The 16392-nt window shown below is 34.6% G+C and overlaps 1 protein-coding gene across 1 annotated transcript in view; it reads left to right on the top strand.

Annotated features, from left to right (window-relative positions):
* NTRK1 (neurotrophic receptor tyrosine kinase 1) overlaps nt 1-16392 on the top strand; it is a 921476-nt gene that overhangs the window by 626462 nt on the left and 278622 nt on the right. Inside the window, exon 12 of the mRNA XM_044079803.1 lies at nt 12156-12302. Coding sequence (XP_043935738.1) covers nt 12156-12302 — 147 coding nt within the window. The remainder of the gene's footprint in view (nt 1-12155; nt 12303-16392) is intronic.

Genomic DNA, 16392 nt, shown 5'->3' on the forward strand with positions numbered 1-16392 from the left:
GAAAGAGCCCATAGGTCACTAGCAGGGCCTACATCTTTTAGTAAAGCAAATAAAAGTCCAAGATCAATAATAGTAAGATTCATTTCTTCTCAGGACAAAGAATAGGTGCTGAAAACTGCATGGTCAAACTCTCCTGCTAAATTCAAAGAGCATGTAATAAGATTTGACAAGGACTACTCATCAGAGGTAAATTCTAAAAGAAAGGAATGTTTATCTTCAATAAAAAATTGAAGAGACAATTCAAGGTTAATTTTCTCTTCCCTGCAAGGCTTAAAATCCTTTTTTCCGAATGGTGCCAAAATGTTTGAAACTTTGGATGCAGTTGTGTTTTTCCTGGCATCTAACAAAACTTTAAATCAAACAGAAGAAATGGACTGGTCTCTTTTTTCCCTAAAACATCAAGCAGAGTGGAATGAATGGAAAAAAAACAGATAAAAAGAAGAAGAGACTAAATGATAAAAACAGATAAAAAGAAGAAGAGACTAAATGACAAGTAACTTTTAAATAATTGCTTTGGATATTTCTCCTTTTATTGCAAACCCACATTATTTAAAGGGAACCTCCCTAAAATTAAATGGCAAATCTATGAAGTTTCCTAACATACACAACAAAAATGGAACTTTTTTAACTAAAAGACTACAATCCCAAAATGAAAAAGTTAAACACATTTCATACTTGTTTATTCACTTTCAATGTTACTACTTGACATATAGATAATGCTTGAACTAGTAATCTGCAGATAACTAATATATCTCTAAAAAAGCAAATAATAATAACATAACACATAAAACCAAACAATGATTTATAGGCTTATACCTCTTGATAATTTATTATATTGTCATAGCTTCAAACAATCTTTTAAAATAAAAAAGTAAATAACTAAAAGAAAATGATAACTTCTGAGCAACACATTGCACTGTATTTTTAGTGTAAAGAACACATAGAAAATTATTTACAGCTTAAAGAAAGCAGTTAAATGAACATTTAAACTGTTTATTTGAACATACAGAATTACTATAGATTCTGTAAGAGGTTCTAAGCTCTCTAAAAAATAAGATATGTACTTGTGTTTCAGAAGTTTCTCTATGAATGTTTCATGGCCTATACTGTTTTAATGATTGGTCTACATTTAAAACATGAAAAGAAATGTGTTTTTTGATATAATTAAAAGACTCATTTCTGGTAAATGTAAACTTCCTTTAAATGTATAGAGATTGTTTGGGCTTCAGAAAGAGTCACTTAGAAGGAGGGAAAACTCTTAAACACTCCATGAACACTGAACATCTGTAAACATTATCAAATTGCTTACTTGTTCCTCAGCTTCCCACCGAGGTCACAAGCTGAAAATCTTGTTTTCTTGTTCCCAGGATGTAATTTTCCATTATTAATCTGTTTAGAAGCTGAAAACTCCTTTGCAACCATGTGAGTGTTTAAAAACAAAAGTAAATGCCTCGGACATGAAGAAGCACTAAGGTTAAAGGTCAAAAGTGGGCTGCTTGAATTTTTCAGCTTCTTAAAGGGAGAGTTACCTAAAACATGTAAAACTATACTAAATGAACTATAGCAAAAGTGATGAGAGATCCATTAGCAATTAATTTTGTAACATAAAAGTGATACAGTATATTTGATTTTAATTCAAATAGTCAGAAATATGCTGTGAATGGATGACTATAATAAAGAGAATGATGTGAAGCAGATACGTATACTACACACTACAACACTGGCAGTTCCAAAGAGTTCAGTTATAGAAATGGAACTTTGTTATGTATTTTACAAGTTTGCACTGGTGTATTGTTTAACTTCATTAATCTGAAGAGTAAATATTAGTTAATCTTTACTAAAATAAGTTTGGTTAAAAGACAAATGTTGAATATTATAAGTAAGTACTAAATGTTATTGTAATTTGCTTTATTTTAATATCAAATTAATATGATTATTATAGTAATATGACTATGTTTAAAGTATTCTCTTGGATTTGAACTCAAAGATTGTAAAAAATACTTTATATAAAAAGAATACAAAATATAGTAAGCCTCTGTCTGTTAAAGAGAATGTTTAGATAGTTGGGCTAAGAAATGACTATTGGAAGAGGGCTAGAGGGTATGCTTGAATGGCTAGATTATTCAAATAAGAGAGTTAGTTTTTTTTGTCAGTTTTTAATGTTTTATTTTTCAATTAATTTTTATTGGCTGTCTATGAGATATATTTAATGTAAGTAATCAGATGAAAATAAGTCATTTTCTCTAGTTAAATATGCTTGCTCATTGGTAAAAATATATACACATAATAATGTGTAGTAATAATTTAGCTATGAAATGTATTTCCATTAATGCAAATGGTCTAAACAATATTTGTAAAAGTGGAAGTCTCCTATGATACCAGACAACTGAAGAGACAAAGCTTTTTATCAGTGTTCCTTCTGTGGCAGTGTTTTTTGTGAAGTCTCCTAGGATATTTGAAAATGTTTAATGCACAGATCATTTTTGTACAAGAAACACACCTTATAAAAGAAGACATAAATTAATAGTAATAACTTTAAAGTTTTAGTCAGATCTCATTATAAACAAAAGAGGAACACATATTATAAAACAGGAATGTTCTGTTGAGTAACAATATCCATAAATGGGAAAATATATACTCTAGTAAACATTTATTGGATACCTGGATTAGTTATCAAAGTAGCCAAGCAACACCTGGAAGATATTGTACAACATGCTAAATGAGAAATAATTAAAGCAGGAGACTTTAATCGCATAATGAATGATGGGAGACTGATGCAAAAACACACAAAAGAAAACAGCAATATCTAAGGTACTATCTGATTTTATTGATACTTAAAACATCATAGATATTAATGAATATGCTGATCCTAATACTGTATTCTTTACACATTATTCTCATCGATATGGCACACACTCAAGAATAGATAAGAGTATACATGTCAAAACATCTAGCTACAAAGCTGGATAAAGTCAAAGCATTTGCATGCTCATTGTCAGACCATAGTGCAATCACTTTTGGCCTAGACTTGAATAGAAAACAAAGAATAACTGTAAATAGAATTCCTTCATACATAACAAATTTAAAGGACTTTAAGGAATTTTATTTTGAAGTGATGCAAGCATTTTTAAACATAAATCTTACTAAAGATGTTTCTGAGATATATATGTGTGTATGTATATATATATATATATATATATATATATATATATATATATATACACATATACATATCTATCTACATATATATATATATATATATATATATATATATATAAATGGGGGTCTTTAAAGTCATACTTCTGTGGTAAATCATTAACATGGTACAACAATACGAAAAAGCAATGGGACAAAAACTTACTGGACTTGCAAGCAAGAACTGATACACTAAAAATCAGACATTCAGAAGGGAAAGACAGCCCTAACAAAGAAACTAGATGATGTGACTAAAAATATCTAGAGACACTGCATTATAAGACAATGATCAATCTAGAGAAGATCAAAGTATATTCTTATCTGGTGAATCCCAGGAATAAGAAAAGAATAGCAAATAGAACTAAAAAGATCATAAAAACAAATGAGATAAAGGAAATATACATTCCAGATACTAAAAAGAAAGTATCAAACTTAGAAGGGATACTAGAAGCATTTAAACTATATTTTCAAAAAGTTAGTACCTAAAATGGCATAATAGAACCTCAAAACATGTTAAAGTCTTTCTTTAGAAAACACAACAAACAAACCTAACAGATAATCATATAAAATTAATAGACAAACAAATAACTATGACCGAACTTAAATCCCAGATTAATAACTTAAAGCTAAACAAAACACTTGATGTACATAATATGATCCGAGTAATGTTTAAACTACTAACCAAAGAAGCACTAGCATTAGTAAATAAAAGAATTTATATTAGTAAAAGAAGGCAAAAATATTTCTCTTTCTTGGAAATAAACATCACCTATTCTAAAGCCAGACAAAAATGCAAATGAATGTTCTTCTTACAGACCAATATCTTTACCAAATATTGATTATAAGATGTTCATGGCAATACATGTAGCTAAAATTAAACAACTACTTCCACCACTAATAGACAAAGATCAAACTGGCTTTATAAAAGACTGAAATACATACGATAATAAAAGAATCATATCTTTAATTGATTACATTAACCATAAAAAAAATAACATGACCATGGTCAGTTTAAACATAATTAGTACCTTTGATTCTGTTTACTGAGATTATCTATGGTTAGTTCTAGAAGAATATTGATTTTAAAAAAAATTCACACTTCTAATTAAATCACTTTATGAAAAATCCCTAGCATATTTAAAGATATGCTTTTCTAAATCTTTAGAAATTACTAAAGGTGCTAAACAGGAATTTCCCTTGTTACCACTAATATCTGCCATAGTAATTGAACCATTTGCAAATTATATTTGATTGGACAAAAATATTAAGGGCATACAAATTGACTATAGTTTGGAAAAGGAGGTTCAGTTGTTTGCAGATGATAGTCTGCTAACCTTAAAAGATAATGATACCTCACGAAATCCTCTATTAAACACAGCTGAACACTTTCAAAGACTCTTCGGCCTCAGATTTAATGAAAATAAGTCAAAGATGTTACTTATATATTCTAGTAAGAAAGATGTAGATAAGGAATTTTCTAAATGTATAGCAGCAGACAATAAAATATTATCTTCGTCTCTTCACTTTCTACTTAAAAAAAAAACGAATAAAAAAAAAACTGTTTCCTGCCTTACCTGGAACTAGTGTAGTCCAGATACAGATTTGCTGTATCCAGGACTTTCTGTAAGCTTCTGAGCAGTGCTCTTCAATTTTTCCTTAGATTTGCTAGTTCTCTGTTCTCCTGCACTTCTACTAGTGTATTAGTCCAGCACTTTACCAGACTTCTTGTAGCAATTACTGTAGCACATAACAGTGCTACCAGCACTTAACATTCTACAAGGAAACAGCTCCAATACTTACTATTAATGCCCACCCCTCCAGGCATGTCTGAAGGTCAGTTCTGTGTGCTTTCTCCTATTAGCCTGGTGATTTTGGGCATTCTGAGGCAATGTAGCAACTGCCTCAAGTACACTGACAAACCTCTCCTCTTACCTCTCAACATTCAGACTTGTGAGAGATGCACTTATATATCCAAATTGGAAGCCATGCACTCTGCAGCCAAGACCAGAATAGCTGGTCAAGAGGAGAAGGTCAAAACTTGCACCATACCACATGGAACACATAGACCTCCAGAATACACACCAGCACTGCCTTCACATAAAAACACAAACCACACACCCACCTTCGTGGAGGCTCTCAATAAAAATCTACACAAACAGCAGAGACCTCCAAGGCAGAAATGCACTTGACCACCACAACACAACACTAATCATGAGACACATAACTCTCCTAAACAGTGTGCCACTCAACCAAAGCCCCTAAGGCAAAACAGCATGCCCAACACACTAGTCATAGGTGACTCGATAGTGAGACACACTGATGTCCCACTCACTAGGCTGAATAAGGAGAAAGTAACAGTCAGCTGCCTGTCAGGTGCCAGGATCTGCCACATAACTCACGCACTCAGGTCACTCAACAACAGGTACAAATATGACTCTGCATTGTACATGTGGGTGTGAATGACCCAAGATGTACCTCCCTGGACTACATAAAAAGAGACATGGAGGAGCTCTCGGATTATGTAGCTCAGGCAGATATGACCCTAGCCCTGAGCAGTATCCTACCATCACCCAGAATTATACCACAGTACAAGTAGAAAATTATTGATTTCAACAACTGGCTAAGTTTCTGGTGTCATTCTAAGGGGATCCAGTATCTGTCTGCTTGGAATAACATGATTGACAGACCTAGATGCTTTGCCAGAGATGGCCTGCATCTGTCAGCCCTGGGCTTCTGGATACTGGCAAGGATCTTGCCACCCATATAGTGCCTTTTTAGGCGGTGTTCCAAAGACCAAATTACCACCATAACAGCTACAACCAAATGCAATTTAGGGTCATGCTGCTCAATGCTAGAAGTCTAAATCTCAAAATGCACTCGCTCAAAGCACTCCTTAAAATGGAGAACATCAGCATTTGTGCTGTAACAGAGACCTGGTTCAAGGAAGCAGATAGCATCCCTGCACTACCAGGCTATAACTAATTCCATACCTTTTGACCGCAGAACTTGGACCGAAGATCCAAAGTGGAGGTGTTTCCATATTCATAAGGGATGCACACTTCTCCAGAGTGGTAGCCCAACATTACGTATCAGAGATACTTCAGGTGCAGCTAACATTGGGTAAGACAGCAATTCAAGTTGTAGCCTGCTACTGGTACCCAACCATGACCCAGGACTCACACTCCACATTCCTAAGCACCCCGGAGAATATTAGGGTCCAACTTAACACTCTCATACTGGGTGACTTCAACTACCTCTACATTAACTGGAAAAACTACTCATGCACCAATACACTTGCCCAATGTTTCCTGGAATTCATTAATTCTGATGCCCTGGACCAGCTCATTTTTATCCCCTCTAGAGGTAGCAACATCGTTGACCTGGTCATTACCAACATGGGTGACTGTTGCTCTGTACAAATAGTCAAATCCTCCCTGGTTAGATCCGACCACAAACAAATTACCTTGGAAATCCACATCCCTCCCACTCCCCCACCCCCGCAAAGGTAACCACCATGAAAAACGTGTCCAAAGCAAACTTTGGGCTCCTAAAAACAGAGGTGGCTAACTTCACAGTACCCATACAATTGGAGAACAGCTGCATGATGACCAAATCATACACTAATGCCCTGTATGAACACATACATAAATGCAGAAATCTCACCATACCTAATAGAACCAAGATGCTCTCCTCCAAAAAAAGGAAGTCAATCTGGTGGCCCTTACCATAAACAAACTCTACAACAAAAGGAGGAAACTGATGAGAAATAAGGTGAAGTCCCAAGACTAGAAAAACTCCCTTATCAGCCTCAACAAAAAGTTGAGATCCTTCATCAAACCCTCTAAAGCTAGCTATGAAAACAGAATTGCAGCAGATAGTAAAGACAACCACAAGGCCTTCTATAGTTATGTAAAGAATCTCCACGGCAATACCCAGATTTGCTTGAGCTGTTGCACAATGGCACCTTCTATACTGAGTTAACAGATATTGCCAATATACTGGCCGACAGATTCAGTGCCAACTTTACCCTTCTCCCCCTCCAACAAAGGATCAATCACAATACCAGTAGATTGCCAGGAACCCAGTATTACTGCTGCACAGGTTAAAACAGCACAGTACAAGGCCAAGAATACAGCTTCTATGGGACCTGACAATATCCCTGGCTGTGTTCTACATGAACTACAGAGTGAACTGGCACCTCACCTGGGTGCCCTGTTCAATCACAGCCACACGTCAGGCTTTGTCCCTATGGAATGGTGCACTGCTGCAGTCATCCCTCTCCACGAAGGAGGAGCAACTACAGACCCTGGGAACTATCACCCCATTAGCCTGAAATGCATCATCATGGACCTAATAAACAAAGATATAGGGAACCTACAAACTCTGGATCCCACACAGTTTGGTTTTGTGAAGGGTAGATCATGCCTGCTCAACCTGGTCAACTTCTTTGGGTCAGTCACCAGAGCTGTGGATGAAGGTAAGGAGGTTCGTACAGCCTACCTTTGTCTGGCCAAGGCCTTTGATACCATTCCTCACTCAGGAATCATAGAAAAACCCACTAAGCTAGGCATCAACCCCTATATCAGTAGGTGGGTTGCAAACTGGCTCACAGATAGAACCCACAGTGTGAAAGGAGCTGTCTCCAAGTCAGTCTGTCAACCAGTCATGAGAGGAGTCCCACAGGGTTCGGTCCTGGGTCCTCTCCTGTTTGGTATCTACTTCTCTGAAGTTCAGGCCAACACAAAGGGACTCTGGCTGACAAAGTTTGTAGACGATTGCAAGTTGGGAGCCATAATTAACTCCCCAAGTGATGTTGACATCCTACAGAAAGGCCTCACTGAGACCAATGACTGGTGTCAGAACCATGGCCTTAAGCTCAATACCAAAAAATGTGTCATCATCCCCTTTGGGAAAAACCCGGTTCCCATGATTTACCACATCGATGGTAGTCCACTGAACACAGAAGTTGTCATAAGAGATATGGGAACACAGGTTGACAGCAACCTCTCTTTTGACCACCATATTGCCACTGTGGTCAGAAAGTCCTTCTATGTGGCACATCTCATTACTAAGGATTTTGCATCCAGGACGGAAGAGGTCATTGTCCCCCTCTCCTCTTCCCTGATTAGACCAATCATTGAGTACAATGCCCCATTTGGCATGTACCTCACTAGACAACTACAACAACTGGTGAGGCCGCAAAAATACCTCACAAAGAGGATCTTAGGCCTTAAACACTTGCCCTATATGGACAGACTCAAAAAACTCCAACTATTCTCTGTCTCATATCGACTACTTAGAGGCGATCTCTGCTTAACTTATAAAACCATGTCTGACCCAGCTCTGTTAGAAATGGTGCATCTAACGACATCCCAATCCCTCTGTACTACACACTCCAGAGACCTCAACCTCATTACCGCAATCAACAGAACAAACTGGAGGGACAGGTTTATAACCCAGAGACTGCCCATGTTATGGAATAGACTTCCCATACATGTCAAGCGGAGTGCCTCACTAGCCCTCTTCAAGAGAAATCTTGATGAGTGGATGGGAAATAGAAAATTCACCCCGGGGATCACTCTAGTGGCTCTTCTTGACAGAGACACTGGGAACTAATGCCAGTTAGCACAATGCCAGGGTAATCCTATGGGTTAGGCTTGTAAAGACTCCAGGGCCATTAGCCTAGTACACACCTATGAACCTATGAACTTACAGGTTATATTAACTGATGATCAAGATAAGACAATAACAATAAACTGCACCAATATCCTACATAATATTAAAATACTTATTCAGAAATTGAATAAAGTATTCTTTACAATGGAAGACAAAGTATATATAATTAAAATGATAATTTTCTCAAAAATATTATATATCATAGAAACGTTCTCTATCCCTCCCTGCAAATCTTATATATAACCATTTAATAAACTAAAGTTAAACTTCCAATGATATACCAATAAACCCAAAATAGTTTTGAATCATCATTTAAATGATTGGGAAGCAGGAGGAATTAGTCTTCCAGATATAGAATATATATGCACTGTCATCTAACATAAAAACATTCTCATTATGTGTAAATGCTGCTTACTCTGGCAAATGGAAACATGCATGAAAGGATATGGCTAAAAGCAGGTCTTACATTGCCATCATAATATACAGAAATTATATCAAATACATTTTCTTGGATGATGAGAGAACATTTTGTAGAAAATAAACACAAGAATATAAATTCCAACTTCATAAATAATATAATAAAAGGATATAAAATCCTTATAAATAGAAATTTAAACATAAAAGCCTGGTAATTCTTGTTATATCCTATTGCATGAACACAAAATAACATTAAAGCTTTTGCTATAGCTACAATCAAGACTCTTAGGAAGCATGGACTGAATTATTGGCATCATTTACTAAATTCTGGGAAAGTTTTGACAGTGGAACAAACAAGAAACAATATGATGTAGATAATGATCTGTGGCTAAATATACATGATATAAGGCAATATATTAGATTAGAAACAATGCAATTAAAAATCAGACAAAATGTACCTAAACTTATAGAGCACATGATCTTCTTAACAAGACATACTGTTCATTGGAAAGGTTGCATATCAAACATCTGTAAAATAATTAAGAATACCATAAGGAAAATTGTTGAGACTTCTATGAAACAATGAATAATCAAATACCAAATGGCAATGATAAAAAACTAATACTTCTCTCCACAAAGCAAACATCTCCTTCATTGCAATAGAAATTTTCACACAGAAATGTATTCATAGGTCCTATAAAATGCCACATAAGATGGAAATAATATTTAAACAAAATATAGGATTTTGGAGATGTAAAAAGGACTTAAGAGCAGACTGGTTGCACATGTTTTATGATTGCTACATTGCATGCTTAAATCATTTGGAGTAAAGTTAATTATTTCTTTCAAATAGTTTTTAATGATACATTTCAATTGTCTAAATATTTGATTTTGTTTAATGCTTCCATACCTCAATCTGTTACTAGAATAAAATGTTCACTTTTATTGACACAACTAGCTACAGAACAAAAACACATTACAATAAATTGGAAAAGTGAGACTTCACTCAGATTTGAAGAATAAGAAACATAATTTTGACTGTATCACAAATGAAAATTAGAACCTTTACAATGAGAACAGAAAGAACCACATGTTATTACAACTCATGGCAGAAAGTGACTGAAATACTGGAGAGAGATGAATGTAATACTACATAAAATGAACTCTGAATGAAAAATGTATGCTACTTTATAAATCTAGACACCCTTGTAAATAGATTGTTTTGATGTTGTAGTTGTTGACTTTATATTGTTGTTAACCTGTGTAAATTGTGGTATATACTAAAAAGTTATGGAAAGTATATTCATTTTGAAAATGCAATAAAAATATTTGAGAAAAAAGGAATGTGGTTCAGTCACTCGTAGGTAAACTCTACTGCAGTGGTATTAACAAACTTTTAGCCATTTTACTATGCTACTTTTTATTGCTAGCCAACAACTGAGGGACTGTTGTATTAAAAAGCTTTTAGACATTTACCTATGGGTGAATGAACATTGAATTCTCCAACTTCATTTTGTTGAAGTTCAACCCGCTGAGGATCGGAGTGACTAGATAGAAAATCACTGTCAGTGAATTGCGGTGGCAGTGATGCCCTTTTTGGGAGAATTTCCTCCTTCGAGTTGGTACAACTGTGCAGTTCCTTTATATAAGTTTGTGGTATGTGGGAAACATTCTTTTTTCAGCCATTCTTTTTGAGGAATGCAGTTTGGGGATTCCAGTCTTTGGTAGTTTTGTCTTCATCCATTCATGGTGGAGGTGCCTTTAGACTATTAAACTGAGATCTTTCTTATATACGAACTTAAAACTCACCTTAGAAGTTAATACTCATTAGAATGATCATAATTCTTTAAACACTGTTGACTAACATCAAGAATCATAATTCATTAAACATTGCTGACTAACGAACTTACTTCTTACTTTCCTACTATGCTGTGTTATAACTGCAAATGTCCCATATCTTCTTTCAGGACTGGCCTGTTTTTTTTAAACTATTTATTTTATTTTACTTTACATTTGTTAACTGGGAAAGTCCGACTTGGAATGAGCCAATTTTCAGCGGAGGCCCGGGGAGAAATGCTCCAGATGCATGTCTTTGTAACGTGGGAGGAAACCGGAGCACCCAGAGGAAGCCCACATGAATGCAGGGAGGAGATGCAGACTCCACACAGAAGGCACCCCAGCCAAGAATCGAACTGGAGAACGTCTTGCTGTGAGGTGACAACACTACTGCTGCACCACTGCGCCGTCCATAATAATAACTTCAGTCCCAACCTTTTCCATTAGATTATCATAACTGTCTGTGAAAGCACAAATGCATATATTTCTTAGTAAATCATCATTATTAGTCTACTTGTGACCATAAATACTTTTCCAGGACTATCTGAGATCATCATTTTAAACTAAGTATGCTAACTTGCAGGCTCTGTCATCATGAGACTTTGTGGACACCTGTACCTCAAATGTTATTAATCGTATCTCAGTGATATTTTTTCCTGTCTGTTTGGAATACTAACTATATGTAGTTTATTATCCAGAAACATAAATACCTAATCATAAAATAGTTATAGTCCCTTGGAATGTTAGTGAAACAGTAGGTTCTAAACAGAAGATTAACACATGATTAAAACATGTGATTTTGTTACATTCTAAGGTGACCTATTCCATAATTACTGATTCTGTATGATATACTTGCTTAACTCATAATCCTTTCAATGCCAGCCTAGTGTCACATGAATGGCAAAGCATGCCATACCTGACTACTCTGATATGAATAGAATTGAATTTTTCTTGTGCAGTGTAAGAGGTGAAGCACACAGTGAAAAAGCAATTAAACTTTCTTTGTTTTTTTTTTGTTTTTTTTTTTTTAGGAACTTCTGTCCTTATACCCGAAGATGACTTGCACTTGGGATTCATGAATCCACGTCCTACTCTTGAGGAAAAGCTTGAGGGAATTAAAGTCAACTTTATCGAGAATCCTGACTATTTTAATGCGATCCTGAAAGATAAAGACACGTGTAAGTGAAGCACAATTTCATTTTGTTTTGGTGTCTAAACAAGGAAGTCACCAATAATAATAATATTAATAATAATAATATAATGCACATGGCTTTTCAGTGTTACTTCCCCCTACAAATAACTGCAGATTAGAAATTGCTGCAGTAACACAGTATTCTACAAGGCATATACCATATTATTGGCCAGTAACTATGCCATCCATGTAATCATCAACTCATATTTACAGTGAAAAAATGATTACCAAGGGGGTAAAATACCTCTGAGCACAAAAACAGAAATCCAGAAAAAAGAAATAGAGTTATACCATGACTATCGGAGTTGGCCAATTAATAAGAAATCAGTTTATTGCAACAAAGTAAGTGCTTTCACGTTTCTAAGAACACTTCATCAGACTTATCAAAGGCAATATGAAAAGAAACAACTTAAGTACTCTTCTAATTAAAGAACAGCCAATAAAATCAAAACAGATTTAAAGTTACAGTACATATATGTATGTATTCTATATAAAAACACTGTTAAAACCGTAAAGAATATATATATATATATATGTGTATATCCAAAACCAATTATATTCATAATCAAATATATAAGTAATAAATACAATTTCTTAAAACAATGTGAAATCAATTTTTAAACACACAATCTTTAAGGAATGGCTTTAGAGAAACCCTCTCATTCAAGCCATGCCCTTTATCAGCTTGCAGTTTAATAATCCGTTCCCTTCTTCCTTCTCTGTATAATTTTTAATATCACCTAACCTCACTGTGGAATGTATTAACTCAAGAACTAAAAATTTAAAACTATGTGTGGTGTCATTGTGGACTATATGTCTAGCTATAGCATTCCCTTCATTTTCCCTATTAATAGCATAGACATGATCCCTAATTCTCTCTCTCAAAGTCCTGTTCGTCTTACCCGCACAGAAGCAGTTGCATTTTTGACAAATAGCTAAATAAACTAAATTCCTTGACTTACCGTCAGTATAATGACTAAACTCATATATCACATGTGTGTCAGGATGAGTAAAACTATTTGTATTCATTATAAAAGAGCTTTGATTACAACTGTGACAAGCAAAAGTACCTTTCCTAATAGAACTAATTTCTCTATTATTTTTATTTCGCTTCTCTTAGCAAAGTAACTTCTTCAATGATTTGGTATTCTTATAACTTAACCTAGGACAATTACTCACTACATCTCTTATTTGATCATCCAATAATAGTATATTCCAATTCTTTTTAATAATCTCTGTCACTTTTTTATTATTGTTAGTACAAGGAATAACCATCTTATTGGTTGATAGAGATGTATTATTATGCTGTCTCACTGGTGTTGCAGCGTCTCTTTTGAGATAAGATTTCCCAATATTTTTATGCACTGCTTCATGTTTCACTTCAAAATCACAGGGATGATACTCTCTTTCTACAAAATCCTTTTTCACCTCCCTAATAGCTTTATCAAAAATGTGATCTTCACTTGTTAGATGAGATGTCCTTAATACTCTTAACTATATTTCTATATATATGTGGTAGATGTAAGCTATCAAGATGTAGAAGGGCATTCCTCCTACAAGGTTTCCTATATATCCCAGTGCTTATACAATCATCAGATTTTCTTAGCATAACTTCCAAAAATTAAATTTCATCCTGAGAAAACTTCTCAACAAAAGTTAAGAAAGTTGTTGTCCCATTAATATAAGTGATGAATTCATTAAGGGTATCCAAGCTCGCTATCCATATGAGAAAAACATCATCCACAAAATGTCTATAATAAGTTATATGTTCAGAAAAAAGCATATGCTCTAAAACATAGGTATACTCCCAATATGCTAAAACAAGATTCGCATAGGAATTAGCACATGAGGTACCCATCGCTACGCCTGTGGTTTGTAAAATGTATTTATCATCATATGTGAAAACATTATTAGTAAGAACCCGATCCATTAACATAGCACATCTAGTAACTAAGTCCCTATTCATTCCTTTTTTAATCAAAAACAATCTCAAATATTCTATACCAATATAATTTGGTATATTAGTAAAAAGAGACATGACGTCTAACGTGACCATATAATTAGTGTCATTCGTGTGACCAGGTCCATGATAAAATGCAAGTGTTTCAAGAAACTGCTATGTGTCCCTTAGAATCGAGCTAGCTGAATCAACAAATGATCTTAGTTGTTTTTCAAGATAAATAGACATAGACTCAGTTAACCAACCCCTGCTTGATACAATAGGTCTAAGAGGGGGATTCTCTAGTGTTTTGTGTATCTTTGGAAGACCTCTAAAAGTAGGTACTAAAGGTTTCTCTATGAGAAAATAATTATATAGATCAGCATCAATGATACCACACATTAACATATCATATAGATTTTCATGGACATCTTTGATTATCTTGTCAAGTTGAAAAGTAGTCAAACTCCCATACGTATCAGGATCTAATAACATACTATTTATTGTAAAATGATAGTATTCATAATCTAACACAACTACTGCCCCACCTTTATCTGCAGGTCTAATCACAATATTTTCATTATTTTGTAAAGCCTTCAAAGCTTGTCTTTATTCTACATTTAAATTATAAAACTCTGGTCTTAAATTATGCCTCTCTAGTTCAAATGTAGCTAGTAGGTCTTTCTCACAGGCTTTCTCAAAACTTTCAAGTAATGGATGTAAGACGGGGGTGTATGTTGATGGTTTAATAAACATGCTATGTTGTGTTATTCCATCAGTTACATTGTTAGTATATTGTAAGGATAATGCTACATTCCTAGAAAAACATTTAACATCAGTAATTAAATCAGTCACAGCTACACTTTGAGGAGGTATAAAGGACAGTCCTTTGTTTAAAACTACTTGTTCAAAAGGGGATAATACATACTTAGATAAGTTCACTGTGAGGTCTTGTTCACGGGTTTCAGAGACTTCTTCTGAAACTCGTGTTGCTCTTCAGATATTTTCCGTTTCTTCCCAACATAATGTGGGCTCCATGGTTGTCAACTCGCCATTTTGAAGTGTAGCAGAAAATGGGATGCCGATAAGTCAGTGGTAGAATTTGTTGATACTTGCTCTTTATTTATTTATTTATTTATTGTTTCTTTCCTTCTGACATCTTGTAGGCTAAATGCCCTTCTACATCATGACAGCTTACATCCGCCACATATATATATAAGAATATAGTTAAAAGCCAAGTATGAAGGACATCTCGTCTAACAAGTGAAGATCAAGTTTTTGATAAAGCTATTAGTGAGGTGAAAAAGGATTTTGTAGGAAGAGGGTATCATCCCTGTGATTTTGAAGTGACACATGAAGCAATATGTAAAAATATTGGGAAACCTTATATCAAAAGAGACGCTGCAACACCAGTGAGACAGCATAATAGTACATCTCTATCGACCAATAGGATAGTTATTCCTTATACTAACAATAATAAAAAAGTGCCAGAGATTATTAAAAAGAATTGGAATATACTATTATTGGATGGTCAAATAAGAGATGTAGTGGGTAATTGTCCTAGGTTAAGTTATAAGAATACCAAATCATTGAAGAGGATACTTTGCTAAGAAAAGCGAAATAAAAATAATAGAGAAATTAATTCTACTAGGAAAGGTACTTTTGCTTGTCGCAGTTGTAATCAATGCTCTTTTATAATGAATACAAATGGTTTTACTCATACTGACACACACGTGATATATGAGTTTAGTCATTATACTGACTGTAAGTCAAGGAATTTAGTTTATTTAGCTATTTGTCAAAAATGCAACTGCTTCTGTGTGGGTAAGACGAACAGGACTTTAAGAGAGAGAATTAAGGATCATGTCTATGCTATTAATAGGGAAAATGAAGGGAATGCTATAGCTAGACATATAGTCCACAATGACACCACACATAGTTTTTAAATTTTTAGTTCTTGAGTTAATACATTCCACAGTGAGGTTAGGTGATATTAAAAATTATACAGAGAAGGAAGAAGGGAACGGATTATTAAACTGCAAGCTGATAAAGGGCATGGCTTGAATGAGAGGGTTTCTCTAAAGGCATTCCTTAAAGATTGTGTGTTTAAACATTGATTTCACATTGTTTTAAAAAA

This window comes from Protopterus annectens, chromosome 8.part0 (genome assembly GCF_019279795.1).
Source record: "Protopterus annectens isolate FY-2018-M chromosome 8.part0, PAN1.0, whole genome shotgun sequence".
Classification (NCBI taxonomy): domain Eukaryota; kingdom Metazoa; phylum Chordata; order Ceratodontiformes; family Protopteridae; genus Protopterus; species Protopterus annectens.